Source organism: Dasypus novemcinctus, chromosome 1 (genome assembly GCF_030445035.2).
Source record: "Dasypus novemcinctus isolate mDasNov1 chromosome 1, mDasNov1.1.hap2, whole genome shotgun sequence".
NCBI lineage: Eukaryota > Metazoa > Chordata > Mammalia > Cingulata > Dasypodidae > Dasypus > Dasypus novemcinctus.
The window spans coordinates 203,889,624-203,912,242 of NC_080673.1; the positions used below are offsets into that span (position 1 = coordinate 203,889,624).

At 61.4% G+C, this 22,619-nt stretch overlaps 1 protein-coding gene across 1 annotated transcript in view; it reads left to right on the forward strand.

Annotated features, from left to right (window-relative positions):
* The window catches only part of SORCS2 (sortilin related VPS10 domain containing receptor 2), a 527,745-nt gene that overhangs the window by 302,568 nt on the left and 202,558 nt on the right, over window positions 1-22,619 (forward strand). The window contains 1 exon segment of the mRNA XM_058304358.1: window positions 16,534-16,633. Coding sequence (XP_058160341.1) covers window positions 16,534-16,633 — 100 coding nt within the window.

Below are 22,619 nucleotides of genomic sequence, written 5' to 3' on the forward strand. Positions count from 1 at the left end.
GTGGGTTTGACAAATGCATGATGCTACATCTCTATTACACTATCAAGCAGAATAGTTGCCCCACCTTAAAAATGCCCCATGTTCCACCTGCTCAGCCCTCACCTCTCCCTGCAACCCCTGGCACCCATTTAGCTTTTCACTATCTCTGTAGCTTTGCCTTTCCCGGAAAGTCTGTAGTTGGAATCGTACAGTAGGTGGTCCTTCCAGCCTGGCTTCTTTCGCTTAGCAAAGTGCATTTACATTCCCCCGTGTTGGTGCGTGGCTTGATGGCTCGTTTCTTTTTATCACTGAGTGATCCCCCATTGCAAGGACGGACCAGTTTGTTTATCCATCCACCTGTGGAACGGCTTCTTGGTTGCTTCGAGTCTGGGGCAATTATGAGTAAAGCTGCTTTAAATAGATGTTTGTGCACAGGTTTCAGTGTGGAACCGGTTTTCATTTCATTTGGGCGAATTCCTGGGAGCACGACTGCTGGGTCACATGGTGAGAACTTGCCGGACTGTCTTCCAAGGTGGCCACACCCATCCGGTGTGGACGGTGGAGCTCCAGCCGCAGGGAGAAGCACCCCCCCGCGCTCCTCCCCCAAAAGGCGGGCACAGTTCCTCTGGGCCCTCGGGAGGGAGGGCCCCACCCACGCCCAGCCAAGGACGGCTCGCTCCGAAGCTGGCCGGAGCGGGGCATGGGGGGCAGCGCCCCGCGCCTGGGGCGGGTCCGAGGGCAGTAGGAAGTTCCCTGGCCCCCCGGGAGATCCCGCACCTTCACACGCCCCGAAGCCCCCCTTCCGCCCACTCGGGCTCTGGGAGCTGCCGGTGGGAGCAATCAATTCCGCGTCCTTGCTAAATGCCGAGCCTTCTCGGGGAGCGGCTTAACACATAATTTTCAAGTGCTTAAAGGCATCTTGTCATTCTTTAACTCTCAAATGCGATTCCCAGGAATCGGAGAAATATGTTCTGCCAATTTCCACGCTGCCTTGGGTTTGCTCGCCAGGAAAAGCGGGGGACATTATGTTCTGATGGAGTGCTGCGGGGGCGGGGGAGGGGTGGGCAGCGCCAAGGGGCCGCGCTAGGGAGGGGGCAGCTGGCCGGGGCTCGCCCTCTTTTCACTGTCTTTTATAGCTGGTTTGGACATTGTTGGGGCGGCCTTCGTTCATTTCAGCAAACTTTCACCGTCTGCCCCGGCCGGGAGTGGGGGCCCCAGAGAGTCCTGGCTGGCAGGGGGCAGGCTGCTCTTGTGCGTATCTGACCCTTGCTGGCGCCGCCGTCCTCCTGGTGAGCCCAGGCCAGGCCGCGCGGAGGTGGCTGTGGCAAGCGGCGAAGGGAAGGCTTTCACAGGTGGGCCGGGACACACGGGCGACCCAGAAGGGGTTGAAGGAGCTTGATCCCAGCTCCACCAATGATGGGCCCCAAAGGGAGGGGCAGTTCTCCGGGCCGGGAGGCGTCACTGGCTCCCCAGGGTGGGTGGCGAGAGCACGTGACCTTTGGCAGGTAGGGGGTGGGTGCCAGGCAGGCATGGGCCGAGCCGAGGGGCCCGGGGAAGGCGTGGGCCTGCGGAGGACTAGCCAGGGGCGGGCGGCCCGGCGAGCCGCGTGGAGGGCCCGGAGGCCTGGCGCCAGCACGGGATGGAGCCTCCCTGCCGAGGCTTGAGGCTGGCAGGCGCGGAGCCCCGGCGTCGGTCCCTGGAAGCACCGCGGCTCGCCGCGTGCTAGTGTGGCTGTGAATCGGCATCTCCGGTCAGGAAAACACGGTCTCCAGAACGCGCCGCACGTGCTCCTTTCTATAGGAAGGGGGGAAACAATCCTGCCCCCCTTTTCCCGGGTCCTAGACTCTTAGTGTGGACTCTATTGCCCTGGAGGAGGAAAACGTCGTTACATGGAGCAGCTGGGGCTGGCGGCGGTGGGCAGAGGGTGACATCTAGGTCACAAGCAGCCCGTGGACTTTCGCCCTGCAGGGCCTGGGCCAGGCGCTTGGTAAAAATGATCTCTTTATTCTGCAGGTAATGAGGACGTTACTCTATCATCCATCTATCGGCTATCCGTCTATATCTGTATCCAAGCTATCGCACGATCATTATTCTAATCTGTCTATATCTATCATCTATCATTTATCATCTATTCTCTATCGTCCACCTCTAACCTAATCTACATCTATCATCTACATATCTATCTACAGAGAGCACATGGGGCTGGCGTAAAGTTTCTTATTACGCATTTCTACATTCCTGTGCACACACACAATGTTTTCACCGAAGGAAGTGGAAGCTGAGCAATGTGGATGTCCTGCCACAGGTTTCACAGCCAGGCTGGCTCCGGCTGTCCCCCGCTTGGCCCCTGTGTCACGGTGTTAGGACAGGAAGAGGCAGGAAGTTGGAATCTGCTTGGGGCTGGGCTCCCCAGCGGGGACCAGATGTCCGTGTGCCCAGCTCTCCGTGGACAGAGTGCCCTGGGCACCGGGAGGGTTCAGGGACCACGGGCCCTGCCCCTCTGAGGCCCCCTGGGTGGAGCTGGGGCTTCTGCGCATCTCACCTGGGGTGGTGTGGTATCTGCTGGGATGAGTCAGGGGGAGAGGCCTGGGGCCAGGAAGGCGGGCCGATCTGGGACAGGCCCCCAGGCCCCAGGCTGTGAAGCGACCGTTAGGAGCCCAGCCTGCAGCAGCTGGCACTGCCTTCTGGCACGGTGGTGCACACACCTGGAGCTGGCACAGACCTTCCCCACACGGAGGAGGAGGGCGGCAGCGGCCTGAGCAGTTCACACTCGTCCTTCCTGCTGGCGCTGGTGACAACGCCGGGAGGAAGGTGTGGCTCTCCCCAGCGTGTAGCGGGAACACCTGAGGTCCAATGAGTTTGGATGTGTAGCCCCGGGTCACAGGCCGTGGGTTTCCTGGCCACGTCCCTCCACATGAGCGTGCTCTGAGCAGCCCCACGTCACAGCCTTTGGGGGTGGCCCTGGCCACGTCCCTCCACGTGAGCATGCTCTGAGCCATGGCTGTAGACGGCTGTTCCACCATAACGTCTTTAGCGTGGGTTGGGGGATATGTGGCCCTCCCTGAGGCTGGCAGCCTGCTCGGCTGGGGGCACCGAGGCCAGCCCAAGAGCTCGGTGGGGCTGCCACGCCCACGGAACCAGGTGGAGCACGTGGCGCAGAGGGCTCGGTGGGCTTTGTCAGGTGGAGGTGGAGCTGCCTTCTCTGAGAATTGAGGTGGAGAAGGCCTAGGGGCCCCGTCGCCTCCCCAGGGGAAGGGGGCTGGGGCTGCCTCCGCAGGCCACCCTGTGCTCTACTTCAAAATTTCCCAAAATATGTAAACGCTCCGTGCCCACCAAGTACTACCTCCCCTCCCCTCCTGCCCCCAGCCCCTGGCATTTTCTAATGTACTTTCTCTCTCCTTGGAATTTCTGATTCTAGATATTTCATATGACGTGAACCCCTGCAAGAGCTGTCCTTCAGGGTCTGGCTTATTTCATTCAACATAGTGCCTTCCAGGCTCCTCCACGTGTCGTGCGTCGGACCTCATTCCTTTTTGGGAGTGACGTATTCCATATACACCAGACAGGATTCCTTTGTACGCGAGGCCACGTCTTGTTTAGCCATTCACCTGCTGGCGGACTCGGGTGATTGCCACGTTTGGGCTATTCGGAAAAGGCTGTGATGAACACTGGCGTCCAGAGGCCTGCCGAGTCCCTGTTTTCAGATTCTTTGGGTGTGGACCCAGGAGTGGAATTGAATTGCTGGGTCACATGGCAATGCCTTAACTCTTTGAGGAGCTGCTGGATTATTTTCCACGGTGGCTGTACCGTTCTGCATTCTCAACCTCCCCTCCCCACCCTCCTTTCCTTTGCTCTTCCAAAGCATTCACTGGATGAGTCTAGATGAAGCCTCTGATGCCTGAACATGTGCAGCTTCAGTTCTGCCTGCTTTTACGGCTGTCGATCAGAGTGGGGAGGCCCCTGCCTATGACAGCCTGGTGTGGCCTGGGCAGCCCTCCACCTCTGAGTGCTGTGTGTCCTCGAGTGAGTGGCCCCACTCCTCTGGGCCCACGTCCTCAGGGGAGGAGAGGCCAGTTCTCGAGGGCCCTCGCGGCTCTCACGGTGGGTTTGGGTGCTGAGAGCACCTGTGGGAAGTCAGCAGGGCCAGGACAGAGTCTGGGTGGGGCCGTGCCGTCCCTCCCTCTGTCCGCCCACTCCTGCGCCCACTCACCAGCACCCACTCCGTGTTGGTGCCAGACCAGCCACTGGCTGGAGGGCTGCTCAGGGGCAGGCCTGCCCTTGAGGAACTCTGGGGTGGACCAAAGAAGCAGGATTTGTGGCAGGACAGGGGTAGCGGGGGCTGTGGGTGGGCAGGAGGGGGCGCGTGAAGGCCGGCTCGAGCTGGAGGGCGCGGCACGTACTGCGCCGTGTACTCACCATCCAGCCCTGATGCTCTGCCGCCGAGGGGTGCTGAGGGCTCACCCTCCTCTCCAAGCCCCACCTTCCTCCCCTGCAAAATGGGTGCCTTCCAGGGTTGCGGTTGGCTCTGCAGTGGCCCAGGACTCGGGCTTTCTCCTGCAGGTGCTGGGGACCCAGTGGAGGTGGTTTGGAGGGAGGGTGATTTGCCTAACGTGGGAGAAGAAGTAGAGCCCGCTGAAGGCTCAGAGGGGACGTCGGGCCCCTGGTCAACGCCATCCGCAAGTTTTACCCGCTCGGAAAACGCAGTCTAGCGTGGAGCTCATCGCACCCGTGGCGGAATGCCCTGTTGTGTGCACGTGGTGGCTGCTCACAGGTGTGCAGAGTCCATGAGGCTGGAAGAGGGGGTCTTCTGGGCGTGGCTGCCTTTGAAGGACATCGCCGTCCTCATCCCCCGCCCCCAGGTGAACAGCGAGGGGAACCTTTCTGATTCGGGGGGGCCAACTTGCCCGCGCTGCCCTTGGTCCCTGTTGAGTCCCCCCACTGTGGGCACGTGTGCGGGTGCAGTCTCCTCTTGCTGCACCTCATTTGGGAAGTAGCCGCTGCCGAGCAGGGGAGCTCCGTGTCCCAGCGGTCAAGATGGCGGGCTTGTGGCAGGTGGCCGGGGTGCCAGCCCAGCACTTGAGCGCGCCGCCTATGTGTGCTTGGGCAAGTCACGCACCTCTCTGTGCCTCAGTTTCCTCCTCTGGAGGAGGGGGGCGCAGACAATAATTCTCACCACGTAGGGGCTGTTGTGAGGATGAAGTGAGCTAACGCCTGGATCTCTGTTTCCCGAATGCCGTGACAAATGCCACCACCGGGCTGCTTACCCAGCAGGGACTTGCTGACTTGTGGTTGGGAGGCTGGAAGCAGCTTTCTCTTGGGGTCTGGTAGCTCTCCTGGGGTTCCCGGCTTTCCCAGCATGCGGTGGCATCCTCACTTCTCTTCCGTGTTCACGCCAGCTTCTGGCTTCTCCTTGTGGCCTTCTGTCTGTACGACCTTCAGGAATCTGGCCTGGGAATCATCCTGATTCAGCTGGCCACTCCGTACTAAAAAGCATCTTCAAAGCGCTGGGTTTACCTACAGGGATGGGATGAAGATGAGCATGCTTTTTCCAGGGCCCAAATCTGCACCTGCCACAATGAGTGTGCCCTGGACACACAGGAGCTGCTCGGTAGAAATGGGCCTTGATCATCACTGTTCTCCTAAGTGCTACCTGGTATTCTAAGTGAAAAGCTGCATCTCGGAAAAAACCAACGATGGGCTAGGATGGAGGCTTTGGGGTCAGGTGTCCTGTCTGGCCGGGTGTGGGTGTCACAGCACCGCCTGCTGATGAGGAAGGGGTCAAGGGCTTGGAGAAGGCCGGGTGGAGGTGCTGGACAGTGTGTCTTTTTGGGTTTTCTGTTCATACACCAAGGCCACCCTATGGAAACAGACACAATAGGTCGTTATTGGCGCAACTCTTCAGTTTTATTATTGTATTGACCTTTTCTTTGTAGTCCAAGAACTTTTGGCCATTAAAAATTTTCAATTGGTTATACTCCCAATTTCATGACTAAAGACATTTCTTTGACATTTACTGAGACAAGGAGCTGAATTAACTGTTATTGCCTAATGAATTTTTGTACTTGGTATTGAAATATTTCTTCCAACGTTTAAAAATAGAATTCCCTTTCAGATCCCTCAAATCTCACCTTATAACATCTTTTAAATTTTTCCTACTTCTTTAAAAATAATCAGTATATCATTTGGGCTGCCTTTAGCGGAAACTGAATAAAACCAACAGTTACTTAGAAAAATCAATTTAGACTGTCAGATTCTATAATCCTGGAATTGGCATATGAAAATGTTACGATTTTATTTCAGGACCTCCTGAGTGTAAATGAGAACGCTTGTTGGTTTTTTTCCTGAATAAATTGAGCTGGAAGAGTTTCTTGGATTTAAGAATGCATTTTTAAAAAGCCACACAGGAGCTCACTGCTTCTCACTGAGGCAACCCACTCCTGAGACTTAAACCTGATGAAATAATCCAAGATAAGGCAGCTGGAGACATGTTAAAATAATAGCAGTGTTGTTCATACAGAACAGAGGCACATGCAATAGCAATAAATAGAAGAGAATGGGCTTCCAAAATGCAGATCACATGGTAGGCCCTCAAATAGTATTAGTAAAAAGAAAAAATAAAGCTTGGCCTAAGGAACGAGCCCCCCGCGCTGGATGGATGGGCGATCCTGCAGTGAGTGGCAAATGCTGCCACTTGTGAAGAACTCAGAACACAAGTCTGCGGATGCGTCATCTTGACACCTGAAGATGTGTTCAGGTGCGGGCGAGGGTGGACGGGGGAGAGGAAGGATGGGACGCAGTGGATGGCAAAGGACGAGCCTCTTAGATGCTGGTGTTTTCCTTTCCTTCTTTTGGTTACCCTGCTAGCTGTTTCCAGTTGTTCTTGTCCATTATTTTGTTTATTTTAGAAGGTCCTGGAGATTGACCCTTCATGTATGAAACACTGGTGCTCAAGCACAGAGCTACACCTGCCCCGCTCTGTTATTTTTAAGTGATTCTGAGAAGAGTTGCGGGTGGACCGGCGTTCAGTGGGTGGAATTGCGTTTGGGGTGGGTTGCTGAATTTCAGAAATTTTCCTAAGGATGACTTCCAGGCCACATGACCCAGGGCCCAAGCAGGTTTGACCCCGTCACCCTGACCCGGTGACGCATCACCTCTCGTCTCAGGGCTTCTTCCACTCTCCTGCCAGTGCTTGGGCCCCTGCCATGGATTCCGGCCTTCCCGTGGCCGGTGTGAGGCCCCACGGACAGGGAGCTCTGGGAAGTGCGATCCCTGGCCTGCGGCAGGCTTCCCCTGCTTGCCTGCCCGTTCGCCGCCTTCTGCCTGGCGCTTCCTGTCTGAAATGACCCTTCGGAACTCTAGAGCGACCTGTGCCCTTCAAATAGGGGGTTCTCTGGGGGAGCACGTGGGCTGGTGGGCTTTGCCCTGGGCAGCCAGGGAAGGAAGCTGGATTCAGTGGGAGCCTCTTCTGGGCAGGGGCTGGCTTGCCCCCCCGTGGAAGGTGTCTGTGTGCCCTCACAGTGCAGCTCTTCTCCCAAACCCTCCGTGCCCCCGCCACGCCAGGACCACCCCAGGCTCGCCTCGCCTGGCCACGAGCCCAGCCTGGCCCCATTTCCCCAGTTAACCCAGAAGACACAGCAGGCGTGTCCTGGCCATGCCACTGTTGCATCTCACTGCGCCCCGGAAAGGTGCCAACCACCGCGGCAGCCTCGCGCCTTGGCCCGTGAGCGTGGCCGTGGGGACGCTTACCTCATCTCCCGCCCTGCTGCTGTCCCGGCCCCCTTGCAGCCTCTGCCTTCTCCTGCCCGTTGTGGGGCTGATGGGCAGCTCACAGATGTGTGCCCGGCCTGGGGCTGGCAAGAGCGGCTCTAGAAGCAGGGGCTGGAGGTCGACAAGGACCCGTCCACCAAGTCGAGCAACAGGTAGCTCTGCCGGAGCCAGAATAACCAGGACGCTTTGGGGACCGCGGCCTCGTCTGCCCAGATGGTCAGCAAAGACATTGCTGAGGTCCTGTCTTGTGTCATTTTAAAACTTCCAGAAATAACACCGGCCAGACACGCAGCGCCCCTTTCCTGCCACAGAACCAGAAGCTGCTTGAGTGCGGGGTTTCAAGTCCCGGTACTGTCTCGGCTTTGCCCTTGTGACCCCAGGCAAGGGACGCCCCCTGTGCAGGCCTCAGTTTCCTCACCCGGTCAAGGAGGGGAGTCGTTGGGTACCGTGGGGGTCAGACTGGGTCACGCAACGTGGCCCAATGCAGCCGTGGCCCAGCAGACGTGGCGGCCTCCGGAGCAGTGCTGCCAGGCTTCTTTGTATCATAATCATTTCCACGTATTTCCACGCGCGCCTCCCTGGGTCCCATTTTCTGTGCCTCTGCCCCTGGAAGGTCTGTGCCCCGTCCTCACGCCCTCCCACGCGGCCTCCCCTGAGCGGCCTCCGGACGCACGCCAGCCGAGCATTCCTGGGGTGGCAGCACCCTCCACGAACAGCGCCCACCCCTGCCCGACTCCCTCTGCCCCCTCCTGCCCCTCTCAGCCTCCACGAGGCCCCCAAGGCCGCTCGGGGGTCCCGTCTGCCGTGCCCAACAGCACCTGCCCAGCTCCCTGGGAGCCCATACGGGGGCTGCATTTCAAGGGTCTGTGGCTCGAGCCTCAGCCCCACTGGCCTCTGGGCTTCTGGAAGGCCGTCACCGTGTCCTGTTCACTGGTGGGCGTCCACTCAGAATGGGCACTGGCCACAGCAGGGGAACAGGGTCCCCGAGGCCCCTGCTGAGCAGGGCTTTAGCTCTGATCTGTGAGGAGGCCTGGGGGCCCGTGCCCAGGAGGAGGGTCCCGGGCAGCCGGAGGGATGCCGGGAGGCCTGGGCAGCACATTTCCCTAATGGTGGGACAGGGCTCATTGTGCCCACTGGTGCCGGCAGCCCCCCGTGTTGCCCTGTGGGCCAGGCTGAGCCCAGAACCAGGCACGCAGTCGGTGCTCAGGTAAGGCTTATCCGAAGGCGCTCCCATGGTCAGGATCGATCAGGACTGAATCCTGGGGTGGGGTGGAGGAGACGCAGCTGTCGAGGGTTGTGGTGGGGTCAACAGCTCTGCGCCGACGCCAGGTACCCATTCCCAGCTCGAAGGCAGAACCTGCAGGTGAAGTGGGCACGCGGGGCAGAGTCTGGCATCAGCCCCTGCTCAGCCCAGCTCCATTCTGGAAAGACCTGCTAACAACCTTCCCAGAGGAGCGGAGCCCCAGCAAAGCCACGGCAGCCCCCGAGGCCACACGGGGAAGGCTGGCTATAGGGGAGGCTCACGGGATGGGGGCCAAGGGGGCCCAGCTAAGCCGCCGGCCGCAGTGGGTGCGGTGCCTGGGCACGGCATATCCAGAGCCCCCTGCTGCCCGCTGGCCCTGTCGGCTCCATCTGGGAGCTCTTGAGGGTTGGCCTTGAGTCAAAGAGGAGCCCCGTGCCCGTGGGGGCGCGCGCGGGGAAGAGCACGGCGCTTTGGCGCGCTGTGTCGCGGCAGCGTCCAGCGGCAGACACTTCGAGAGCCTGGCGCTCGTCCTCCGGGCTCTGCCAGTGTGAGAAATGAGGTCGGAAAATCCAGGCGTGCAGGGCAGGTGCCATGCCACGGGAGAGCCCCTCCTGGGACGTCACTGCCCAGCTCGGCGGGACCCCCGGGGTGGAGCAGAGAAGACAAGCTGAGGGTTGCAAACGGGGCGTTCTATTCTGCTACGTGGACTTGGACAAGGGACCCCATTCTCCTTGAGCCTCCGTGACCCCGTCTTCAAAGAGGAAGGCACAGCCTGCTTGGACGTGCTGGAGACGCCCCAGGCGGCCACGCGGCCCCCTCTCCGCGCGGTGTCCCTGCTGAACACCCCCGAAGGGTCTCCCCTGCCTCCCCCCTCCCACGGGAGGGGATCTCCTCTCACACTGGGCATGGGCCGCCGTCGTCCTGCTGCCGCTCTCGTGGCCAGGTGTCTGGGACCCTGCCTGGCATCCATCCTCCCCCTGGCATTGTACCCTAAAGGTGTGGCCCCGTCTTTACCCTCTGTGCACATGCCGGTGCCAGGCTCCCCAGTTCACACTCGGAATCTCCAGCCACAGCCTAGAGTTTCGCGGAAGCCCCGACTGGCCCGGACGTGTGCCGTGCCTCCCGCTTCCACTTTCCTCTGCCCCTCCTGAGGGGTGTGATTAGAAAGTCCCGGCCGCAGATCAGAGCCTCGTGCCAGGCTGTCAGGTCAGAACCACTTTAGCTGGGAGAAAGCGTCCCAGACGTGGACCTGCCCGCTCAGGTGTGGGCACCAGGGCCCTCAGGGCAGCGGTCCCCGTGCGCTCCTGTCCCTGGAGGCTTTGGGCTGGTGTCTTTCCCAGCTGGGCGCAGGTTCCGCATATGTAAAGCGCAGGTGTCGGTACCCTCTAAAGTGGTGGTGGGAAGCCACTCAAGGTGTTTTGCAAACTGTAAAGTGCAGAGCAAAGGTTGCTACTTGGAATCGTAATTATTAGGAAACATCGTGTGCCCGTGGCAGAGGGGTCCCCGTGGCAGGGGACATGAGATTCGGGGGCGTGACGGCTTCCCTCAGTGGTGCCACCTGCCAACGATTGTGCCCACCTCCTGTCTAAGCCTCACGGCAGTTGTGTGAGGTCACAATTATTAACCCTTTGCACCAATAAACTGAGTCTCAAAGAGGTTGCGCCCCTGCCCAAGGCCGTGTGTTTGCAGGGCCTCACCTGGAGGTCACGTGAGCCGTGCAGGTGGACGCCGCCCTCACACCTGCGTGTGGCTCTCCAGCTTGGCGAGTGGGAGGAGGGTGGGAGAGCGGGGGCTCATCCGCCCGAGGAGGGGTGGGAGTCACACACAAGCAGCCGCCGTGAAATAATCATAGAGTGTGAAAATGATTTAATTAAATCATTTTTTAAAAAGTGAATATATACAAACACTCGGCAATTAGGCAGCCGATTTGCAAATAGCAATTTTCCGACTGCACTTGCCTGCCATTTTCTATTTGCCCGTATTTGGACTCTGTTTTTTAAATGTTTTATTTGAATGAATCTGCATGGCAGTGATTGCGCTCTGAGGTCCGGGATCTGGCAGACGCAGGGGATGGCGTGACGCAGAGTGTGGGCACGGTGCCCGGGGCCGGGGGCGGCGTGGCAAGGGCTGTCTGTCTGTCCCTCCTCCCTCCCTCGCTGACCAGCTGGGTGCCCGAGGCAAGCTGTGCTCTCTCCCGACTGCTTCACACGCGCATTGGGGCCACTGGGACAGGCCCGGCCCCTCCAGGGCGGGGTGGGGTCCAGCCCTGGCCGAGCCTAGGCCAGGGCTGGCAAGTGCCCCAAGTTCTGCCATCGGGTTGTCCAGGGCTGACACTGGCGTTCGGCGTCCGTCGCCCCAGCCAGGCATGTAAGGGTCAGCGTACCAGCCCCTGGCTGCGTCCTAGCCCCTGGCCCGGGCCTGGGGGGCAGCGGATCGGTCCCTCGGATCTGCCAGAGGATTAAATGAGCATCAAGCAGGCAGCATCTAATTTGGAACCTTCCCTGTACAGAGCAGGTGCTCGAGGAGCGTAGCTGCCCTAACTCCCTGGCCAGCCCTGGCGCAGGCTTCTCCCCTCCCTTTCGAGCTTCTAGAGCTTGTTTGGGTCCTGGGGCTTCCCCGGCCTTGAGGACACCGAGCAAAGAGTCAACAGGTGCGCGAGTTTCTCGTTCCTTGAAGGTTAGAATAGCGCCAGGTGGGCGCTCCGCGGCCATATGCTTTCTGCAGGAAAGTATGCCCGGGGGCGTCTCCCGCACCTCCTTCTCGCTCACGGGCTGGGTTTTCGGGGACCCCGCCCACCTCAGTCCCCGCGCATCCCCACCCCGTCCAGCCCCGAGCCACCTGCTGGGCGCGGCGCCCTTTCTCCACATCAGGTTCAGGTTTTCTGACCACAATCCCCAGCCCCGTCGCCCTTCTGAGGCAGGCTGAGGTTTGGCGTGTGCCCTGCAGATGCCTGTGCCCTGGAAGAGCGGTGGCCCAGCAGGCTCAGGACGCCCCGAGCAGCCCTCGTTGAGGGGAAGCAGCCGCGCCACAGCGCACAGGGCCCCGGGCTGATGGTAGGAATTCCCAGCGGCGCGGGGCGGGGGCAAGGAGCCGGCGGGCACCCTCCAGGTGGGCCCCTGGGTATCGTCAGTGCTGGACTTCTGCACTTATTGGAGAGCAAGGTGGCCGGAGGACACAGGGACCTGAAATACAGAAGACAGGGGTAGGGCGGGAGGTCTCCAGATCACGGTCTCCAGAGGAGGCAATGGCTCCCCTGAACGTCACCCACAGGGGAGGCCGGGGGGCCAGGGGGCAGAGGGAAGACTGGGGGGCTGCCACAGCCTTTTATTCAGATGGTGCTTCAAAGTTGAGGACAGCTGCCCATCCCCTGGTGGCCTGCCTGGGTCCCCAATGTATTGGCAGCAGGGTGGGGATCGGGCCACACCTGGCCTCCTTGCTCGGAGCCAGCCAGACACCGCGGGAACCCTCAGCGCTCGCAGGGGAGAGGAGCGGTGGTGTCAGAGAGGAGGCCGGCTGCAGCTGGTGGGCTGGCACAGGTGGCCGGGCTGGCACAGGTGGCCGGGATAGCGCAGGTGGCCGGGCTGGCACAGGTGGCCGGGATAGCGCAGGTGGCCGGGCTGGCGCAGGTGGCCGGGATGGTACAGGTGGCCGGGATGGCACAGGTGGCCGGGATGGCGCAGGTGGCCGGGATGGCGCAGGTGGCCGGGATGGCACAGGTGGCCGGGCTGGCACAGGTGGCTGGGCTGGCGCAGATGGCCGTGCTGACACAGGTGTCCGGGCTGGCACAGGTGGCCGGGATGGCACAGGTGGCCGGATGGCGCAGATGGCCATGCTGGCGCAGGTGGCCGGTCTGGCGCAGGTGGCCGGGCTGGCACAGGTGTCCAGGCTGGCACAGGTGGCCGTACTGACGCAGGTGGCCTGGATGGCGCAGGTGGCCGGGCTGGCACAGGTGGCCGGGCTGGCACAGGTGGCTGGGATAGCGCAGGTGGCCGGTCTGGCGCAGGTGTCCAGGCTGGCACAGGTGGCCGGGCTGGCACAGGTGGCCGGTCTGGCGCAGGTGGCCGTGCTGCCCTGAGCCCAGCCCTGCCCTTCACCTCCCCCCAAGCTGTGCCCTGTCTCAGCATCACCTTGTCCTCTGTCCCACCTGCAGTCACCCTCCATGTCCAGCTCCCCACCTCCCGGGTGTCTGCCCTGCCCTCCCCCCACCGCGACCCCACCCACGGCCACACCCGTCCCATCCTCCCCCATCACCTGCCGCGGCCAGCAGTGTCGAGCCCCCATACCACCAGTCGAATGGGTGAATTTGAATCCTGCTCCTTCATATGACTTTCAAGCATCAAGGAGCGTGATGAGTGAGCCACAGGACGGAGGAGATTGTTGGGGTGGGAGGAGTGGGGGGGTGGGAGGTATACGGGAACCTCTTATGTTTTTAAATGTAACTTTTTTTGTGTGATGTATATATCTTAAAAAAATACAATTTACAGAAATGATGGGGTGGGGGTGGGGAATGGGGTATATGGGAACCTCTTATGTTTAAAAAAAAAAAAAAATCCAAGAGCCAATCATACAATGTCCAGTAACTGTCCTGCAGCATCACCCAGGACAACTCCAAGTCCCGAAAACGCCCCCACATCTCATCTCTTCCCCCCACTCCCTACCCCCAGCAGCCACCATGGCCACTTTCTCCACACCAATGCCACATTTTCTTCAATTACTAATCACAATAGTTCATGAATAGAATATCAGTAAGTCCACTCTAATACATACTCTATTCCTCCATCCTGTGGACCCTGGGATGGTTGTGTCCACTCCACCTCTATATCGAGAGGGGCTGAGATCCCACTTGGATGCTGGATGCAATGGGAGGACTGGGGGAGAGTGAGGGCTATGGTGTGGACCATTGACCATGAGGTGCAGCGGTGCTCAGAGATGTATTCACCAAGTGCAATGAATGTCTCATGATGATGGAGGAGGTTGTTATGGGGGGAGGAGTGGGGTGAGGGGGCTGGGAGGTATATGGGGACCTCATATTTTTTGAATGTAACATTAAAAAAAAAAAAGACAAAAAAAAGAGCCAATCAGCCGTTGAGCGAATGAGCGAGTGAATGCGTGTACCCGGTGCAGGGCATGGAGCGTGGGGCGCGGCTCCTCGTGGGACTGGGTCTGCCTCGCCCTGGAGGGAGAGCTGTCGCCACCGCAGCAGTGGGGAAGTCGTGGCAGGACTGGGCTTCACCACTTGCCTCCTCCCCTGGCCTGCCGCAGGGCCCTTGCACCTGAGCTGAGCCATTTGTGGGCTATCTGGTGTAACCCCCAGCATTCCTGGCTGCAGGGCTTCTGCTCACATGCTCCCTGCCCTGGGCCCCCCCGGCAGGTGTTGCCTGAGCAGCGCCAGGGGCCGTGGGGAGGCCGAGGAGACCCCGGCCGGGCTGGAGGGCGCTGGAGGGTGGGTGGACGGGAGGGCTGGGATGGGGGGAGGCCGAGGTGCCAGGTCTTGCAGGTGGCTTGGTGGGGGCGGGAGGGATGGGAGGGGGCCAGGACCCCCCAGCGGACAGAGGCATGCGTCAATCTCAGTGTGTCATGCTCACGCGGCCCTTAGCTCCTCAGGGACCCCAGACGTCCTGGGCTCGTCCTCGGTGACAGGCCTCCTGGCCCTTCCTTCCCAGAGAAGGAGGCCCGGAGGGGCCCTCCGTGCCCCGTGCACCCCAGGGGGCTGCCCTGGGAGCGGGGTGGGGCCACCGAGCCCCGCGGTGATAACCGGGGCCCGTTTGCCTGGACCTGCAGTTTCATTTGGAGGTTCAGGGAGGAAATCTGCGTCCATGCTAGGAATGGACTAGAATGGACCAGAAAGCTGCCCCCACCTCTCCCCACAGCCCCCCAGGCACCCCTGGGCGGAGGGTGCGAGACGCCTAGTCCAGCCCCTCGGTGGCACAGAGAGGGCAAGGGGCTGCTCAGACCACACAGCACTTAGGGTGCTCCTCCCGGCGGGGGCCCGAGGAGGGGAGCCGGCCCCCCAGGCAGAAGCCTGGATTCCAGTGGCGCCGCCTCCCTCCCCACGCTCCTGAGCTCAGCTGCCCTCCCGCAGTTCTCAGGGGCAATCAGACATGGGGCGGCCCTGCAGGGGGCCTGCTCCTCTCCGGTCACCAGGCGTAAGGCAAGCCCCGAGCGCCCTGACGTCGCCCCGAGCGCCCTGACGCCAGCATGTCCGAGCCCACCCTGCGGGCATGGTGGGCACTCGGGCTGGGATGGAGAAGGCGCCGGCCAGCGCGGCCGCCCCTGCAGCGGCTCAGGCACTTCCAGGGGCGCGGGTCCGGCTCCTGTGCCAGGCTCGCCGGGGCTTTGAGCTTCCCCCTAGAGCTGCTTCGGCTGCCCGAGGGACCGGTGGCGTCCACAGGGCACGGGCGGCTTCCCTCCCCCCGGGGACCATCAGGGGTCCTCGCCTGCCCCCCCTGGGGGGCCCAGATGCGGGGGACCAGGTCACCCGGCCAGCAGGGGGCAGCGCTGAGTCACCGGCCAGGCCTCCCAGTGCCCAGGGGCCCATGCCGTGGGGCCCAGGGCTCGGGGGTGAGTCCAGGTGGTGGGGTCAGTGGGTCTCGGCACGTCACAGCTGTCCCTGTGCAGAGAAGGAAACGCGCAAGCCCGCGTTTCGCTGGAAGCCTTGGTTCCGCCGGGGGAGGTTCTCCAAGGCAAACAGGTGTCAGCTTTGCACAGTCTGAGTTCGAATCCTGCGCCAGCTGCTTATTAGCTGAGTGATTTCCAACGGAAGCTCGTCTCTCTGAGCCTCCTTTTTGATTTTAAATGGTATTGTGGTAACGTGGATAACATAACATTTCCCATTTTAACCGTCTGTTAGTGCACCACCCAGTGGCCAGGATTACGTTGGCATTGCTGTGCTCCCGTCACCCCATCCATCACCATAAATGTTCTCGTGACCCTGACTCAGCACCCATTAGGCACTAACTCCCCTTTTCCCGCTGGCCCCTGGGAGGCTCTAATCTGCTTTCTGTCTCTACGAGTTTGCCTGTTCTAGGTGTTTCCTCTGAGTGGAACCACACAGCATCGGTGCCTGGCGCTTCTACTCTGCATAATGCTTTCCAGGGTCACGCTCTTCGGGGCTCCCTTCCTAGCTGGGGCGCCAGCCTCCTCCTTTACCCCGGCGATGGGGGCACAGTAACAGACGCCTTCCGGGGCTGCCGTGGGATCAGGCGCCCGGGAGGCCCTTTGCAGGCCCAGGCAGCGCTCTCGCAGGAGGGCTGACGTAAACGTGTGCACAGGGCAGGGTATCCTGGGGGCTTCCAGGAGGAGGCGTCCCCAGAGTGGGAGACTGGGGGTCTAAAACTCGGGCTCAAATCCCCGCTCCAGGCTCGAGTGAGTCCCCGACTTCCCCGAGGGAGCCCGGGTCCCCTCACCTGTCACCTGGGGACACGCACCTCCCGGGGGGATGGAGAGGACTGAGCAGGGGCCATCCGCGCAGCGCCCCGCCGCGGGCACCTGGCCTGCGCCACCCCTGCGTGCTCGCCGCTGATGCCTTTTGTCTGCTCCCCCAGGTCTTCCGATTTCGGGACGTCCTACACCAAACTCACCCTGCAGCCTGGCGTCACCACTGTCATCGACAACTTCTACATTTGTCCCACCAACAAGAGGAAGGTAGGTGCTGCGTCCACGGCGGCCGGCCCGCCCCGTGCTGACGGCCGTGGCTTCCGTGGCCGGCAGGACCTGGGGAGACTCTGCGCCTTCTCCGGGTGCCTCTGTCTTCTCCTGGGCGGAAGCAGCGCCCGAGCCGTGGGCCCTGAGCAAGGCACCCAAGAGGGGGCTGCACAGGAGCAGCGGGGGACAGTGAGGCGCTGTGCGCTCTTCTGGAGGGCGATTTTGTTGGTCGGGTCTGGATTTGGTTTTGACTCTTCATCCGAGCTGCATCTTCCGTTTCCTTGCTCCAAGCCCTGGACTCTTCCTTCCTCTCTGGCTGGCTGTGGAGTAGAGCGACGGGGCGTGTGTGAGCCCCTCCACCCGCTGGGCTTGGCCGTGACACCCCCAGCCAATGGGGTGGTCGGGCCCCAGGCCCATCTCCGCAGCCACGGAAAGACCGCCCCCCTGGGGGCCAGCCACCGGCACAGAGAAGCCGCCCAGGGTCCCAGACAGGGAGGCAGGCAGACCTGGGTTTGAGGGTCGCCCTCCTCCCGGGGCCTCAGTTTCCCCATTTGAAGGTGGGGGTGTGGCTTTGCTGAACCGTGGGGGCAGGGCCCGTGGCCCCACACACGCACGGTGACTTTCAGGGGAGGCGCCGAGCTGCCTGGAGCACGTGAATCCTCTGAACTAACTAAGCACGTGCGGACGGGGCTCGCCGTGGCGGGCGGTGGGTGGGCGCGCGGGGGCTGCGCAGACGGCGGGTGAACGGGCTGGGAGGCAGGGGCCTTCATGGCCGGCAGCTAAGAGCCTCCTCAGAAGGCGCGAGGATGGTGCCTGATCCCCTGCCCGCCTCTAACCCTCTCTCCTGGGGTCACGGCGATTGGGACGGTGGGCCGGTGGAGCTAGCGGTGACCCAGGCGAAAGGCCCCCTGCCGACCCCCAGCTCCGGCCCGCCTTGGGCAGGGGCAGCCTCCCCGGGCGCCTCCCCCACCGCCCTGCGCTCCCCACGCCCCTCCGAAGGCCCTGCTGGACAGCGGCCGGGCAGCTCTAGGCCGGCCCGCACCTGTGCAATTGGAAGCGAGAAGGGGCAGGGGTTGGTGGTGGCGGAGACCCTGGAGCCTCACTGAGGCCAGCCAGGGCAAGGAGGCCGCAGGCGAGCCCTGGACCGGCCTGGCCAGGGTGGCTGGTCCTCTGTGCCCCCGAGTCCAGGCGGGTGAAGGGGGGCAGTCCCCCACCCCCGCAGAGTGGCCGGGCGGGTGGCTGAGATGGTGCTGTTCCTGCAGGGGCTTCAATGCAGGGTCTCCGGGCTGGGCAGGGCCTTCGGGGCTGCTGCAGGGCCTCGAGAGCCAGGCCACCCGAGGTGCCCGCCGGCAGCTGTGGCTCGGGGCACAACTTAGATGTGGGGCGCTTGCAGAGTCGCCCCTGCAGCAGCATGTCTCCCTCGGGTGCAGGGCGACGGGGGAGACCTGCCTCTTTTCAACAGGTTGGGAGATGCCCCGAGAGGGTGCTTCCGAGCTGGGGCCATTTGTCCCTCTAACCTGGGAAAAGCCCCGAGTGTATACAACGGGCTCCGATCAGGGGTCTGGGGTCAGCACGGGGGCTCCGCCGGCATTCCCGGGGCGGAATGACTGTGTGAGGGAACAAATGCCTCCGACAGAGCGGCCCTCTGACTCGATGGCGTACCGTCCTCGCCTGCCTGTCCCTGGCCTTCCTGCACCTGGGAGGAGCTCCAGGGCCGTGAAGGGGCTTTGGTGAGGCACCCCGCCCCTCCCCCCACCTGCGGGAAGCTAACTCAGCGTCTGCTCGGGGGTGCCCTGGTGGGAGGGGGCCGGAAGCCAGGCGCCCTTCTCCCCACTGGCCACACGCTGCCCGGCGCCCTCCTCCTCCTTCTTGCACGTAGACCCGACTTCTCAGCGGGAGCAAAGGAGCAGGGCTGGGCAGGGGCCGGGCTTCTAGAACACGCCCCCAGGCCCCCGCCTGCTCGCACCCCTGGACCTGGACTGGCCCTGCCCTGCCCACCTCCCACAGGCCCACAGGCCAGGCCGAGGGACTCTTGGGCACTCAGGCTCCAGGGGATCCTCGGTGGCAGGGCAGGGAGCGCCTGAGCACCGGGGTGTGGCCGGGGCAGCTGCAGGGAGCTGGGGTGGGGCTGGGCAGGTACCGAGGAAGGAGTGAAGTTGGGGGAACAGGCAGGCTGGAGCCGGGGAGCGTCGTTGGAGGGCTCTGCCTGCCCACCGGCTTTGCCGCCTGGAGCAGGTTCTGCCCCTGCCTGTTCTGCCCCCTGCAAGGGCTTAGAGCAGGGCCTGGCCCGGGGGCTCCAGGAAGGGACCCTGGGCTCAGTACCCCCGCAAGGAGCCCAGAGGCCCTCTCGTTAGCAGCTGCCTTGACTCGAAGGTCAGGAGGCACGGGGTCGCCCAGCGACCAGGCCAGCCCCGCGCCCCCCGCCTCCGCCTGTTGCCGTCACCTGCCCATGCCCCTCTGGACTTGGAGCACAAATTCATTTTTAGCGGTGGGAAGCCAGAGACAGCAACTGCTTACCAGGACTCACAAGGCAGCGCAAGCTTCGCTGCAGTGACTCTGACACCCGCGTTGTCAGGTGTGAAGAAGGGTGGGCTGGGAACAGGCCTGCTTCCCTGGAAGGCCATGGCCGGGGGCACCGGGCCGCGTGCAGATGCTGGAGCCGACGCGACCCGAGGGGCAGCAGGCGCTCCATCCACCAGCAGTGCAGCCTGGGGCTCGTTACCCAGTCTCTCTGTGCCTCAGTTTCCTCGTCCGTAGAGTGGGGTCACCGCGGCCAGACAAGAACGGCACGCGCTAATGTAGGTAAGGTCTACGGAGGCCTTTCCCTGGGCACCGCAGCAGCAGGTGGGGCCTGGGGTTGACTTGGGGGTAAGTGTATTTAGATGGTCAACCACCACACCAGGGAGCCGAGAGTGGAGAAAGTGGCCACGGTAGCTGCTGAGGGCAGGGAGAGGGAAGAAGAGATGTGATGTGGGGGCATTTTCAGGACTTGGAGTTGTCCTGGGTGGTGCTGCAGGGACAGATGCTGGACATTGTATGTCCTGCCATGGCGCACTGGGTGGACTGGGGGAGAGTGTAAACTATAATGTAAACAATTGTCCATGTGGTGCAGCAGTGCTCCAGAATGTATTCACCAAATGCAATGAATGTGCCACGATGATGAAAGAGGTTGTTGCTGTGGGAGGAGTGGGGTGAGGGGTTGGGGGGTGTATGGGGACCTCATATTTTTTTAATGTGACATTTTTTTAAAAATCAAGAGAAAAAATATGAATATGAGTGATATTGCATATATAAGACAGTTTTTACAAAATAAATACAAATAAACTAGAGAGAAGGAAACAGAATGGCAACTCTGTACGGCAGGAGAAGCATAGAAGATTGAGAGGTGATGAGTTTTGTTTGTTTGGTTTGTGTTTTTCACTATTATTATCATTAATAATGCACAACTATGTGATTACGCCAAATACCATTGATTGTACACTTTGGATGGATTTATGCTTTATTAATATGTATCAATAAAATTGATTTGTTTAAAAAAAAAAAAGAAGCAGAAATCCAGCTGGTTGGAGGCCGTGTTGAGCAAGGAGCAGGGGGGCAACGGGGGCTGGCTAAGGAAGAGGGGAGGACTCAGGGGTCAAGGGCTGGTTCGAGGGGCGGGGACAGCTGGGCAGAGCGGCTGGCTTATGCCCAATCCATCTCCGGCATCGTGCACGGCCTTCACCCTCAAAATACCCGGGAGATAAGGAAGCAGGGGGAGGGGAGGGTCCCCTCGGAGGAGACTGTCGACTGAATGTGCAGGCAGCGTGTCCTTCCATTGCGCTGGACGTTACTCGCTCAGCACCTCCCTCGGGCCGCTCGCTGTGCAGGGTGCTGGGGCAAACCAAACGCCGTGGTGGGGGGCGGGGACTGGCATCGTCACCTCCGTTGCCCAGATGAGAAAGTGCAGGCTCTGGGACTTGTGACTTGCCCAAGGTCACCCAGCTGGGAGGTAGCAAAGCATCCTGGATTCAGTAAACACATTGTGTCTCTCTGCACCTGGCATCAAACAAGACTTCGAACCCAGGCCTTCCAGGCCCCGGAGCACCCTTTGTCATGCCCTGGGCTCCCCAGACACTCCCCCCAGCAAAGTTCTAGGGAGCAGAGGGTCTGCCCCCGTTTGCGCACGCGTAGCCCTGCCCATCTGCACGAGGCGGAAATTGGTCTTTAGCGTCCACTGCCGGGCTGCGTGACTTTGGGCCAATCCTATTTCCTCTCTGGGCCTCAGTTTCCCCAGTCATGAGATGAGGAGGTTGAACCGAAGGCTCTCCGAGGCCCCTCCCAGCACCCACCCTCTGACTCTCCTGGTCTGCCCCCCTGGGGTTTCTGCAGGGGGAGGGCAGGAGCTCGGATGGGACACGCACGTGGGCAGGGTCCTGGCCGTGCTGGACGCCCTGAGCACGCCTTCTCCTCGGCCAGCGGGTATGCGTGGCACGGTCTCCGAGCTGCTCCCAGCACCGTCACCTGCCTGGTGCACGGTCACGGTTCAAGTCCCTGCCTGCTTTGGGGGTAGAACGCTTCCTCCGATCTTGTAGAGGAGCCGGGACCCTCGCCGGGCACCGGGCCACTGAGGCGAGCTGGACAGACAAGTCTAACCTGCCAGGACCTCTGAGGGTCCGGCGCGCCCTGGGAGACGAAGCCCCTCCTGCTGTGTGCTCTGGAGGGAATGAGACGGTCCCTCTCCTGATTGGCCAAGAGAAGGGCGGACGTCGGCCTCCAGCTGGGAGAGAGCGAACCCCGGCCCCGTGGATCCGCGGCTCACCTGCCTGGGTGGCCGTGGCATCACTCTGCTCCCGGTGGAGAGGCTCGGCAGGGCACGGTGAATGCCTAGGAGTCCACTGAGCAGCAGTTACAGGCGGCGTGCGCCTGAGAGCTCCTTAGAGGCTACGCAGCCCGCCGCCTTGCAAATCACTTCCCTTTGGTTTTTCCTCTCGCCTGCAGTGTAATCGGAGCTCCCTGCCCAAAGGCCAGCAGGTGTGCCCGGAGAGTCGTGGTATCTGGAGTCCCCGTTCCCCCCCCCCAAGCCTTCCGTGCTGCCTGCAACACCCCCAGGCGCTTTGGGTTGACCCTGTGTTTCCGACAGGGACGCAGGGGAAGAGGGCGGGAAGGTCCAGCCCCGAGGAGTTTCCCAGCACGGAATTTCCTTCAAGTGTCATGATTTGTATTAAAAATTCATGTGAATTCCCATTTTACTCCCTCATGTGGGCTTGAATATTAAAATCGTGCACAGCTTCAGAAAAGGCTTTATGTCACACTGATGGTCCGCTTTGAAGCTCCGGGACCCCCGGCCCCTCCACGGACCCTTGGGCACAGCCTGGGCTAGGGTGGGCCTCACTGTTCTCCCTTCATTCCTTCCACTCACTCACAGGCAACGGCCGAGGACTCGGGAGAGGGACATTCATCACCGGGGGCTCGACGACAAGAAGCTCTGAGCATCACAGGGACCGAAAAGTCTGCTTGCAAGGGGCAGGACGTGGCCACGGCGCAGCGGCTACCGGCTCTGCAGGCCCTTCCGGGGGGCAGGCTGGATGTTAGGAGCTGTCCGTGTGTCAGCTCCATCTTGGGTGAGGGTCCACGTCACCCTACAGATGAGGACGAGAGGCTCGGGCAGGTCAGGAAAGATCCAAGGATGATGGGGGAAGATAGCTCAGGAGGACAGGGCTGAGGATAGCCCAGGAGGACAAGCTGAGGATAGCCCCAGGAGGATGGACTGAGGATACCCCAGGAGGATGAGCTGAGGATAGCCCAGGAGGACAGGCTGAGGATAGCCCCTGGAGGATGAGCTTAGGATAACCCAGGAGAATGGGCTGAGGATAACCCCAGAAGGATGGGCTGAGGATAGCCCAGAAGAATGGGCTGAGGTTAGCCCCAGAAGGATGGACTGAGGATAGCCCCAGGAGGATGGGCTGAGGATAGCCCCAGGAGAATGGGCTGAGGATAGCCCAGGAGG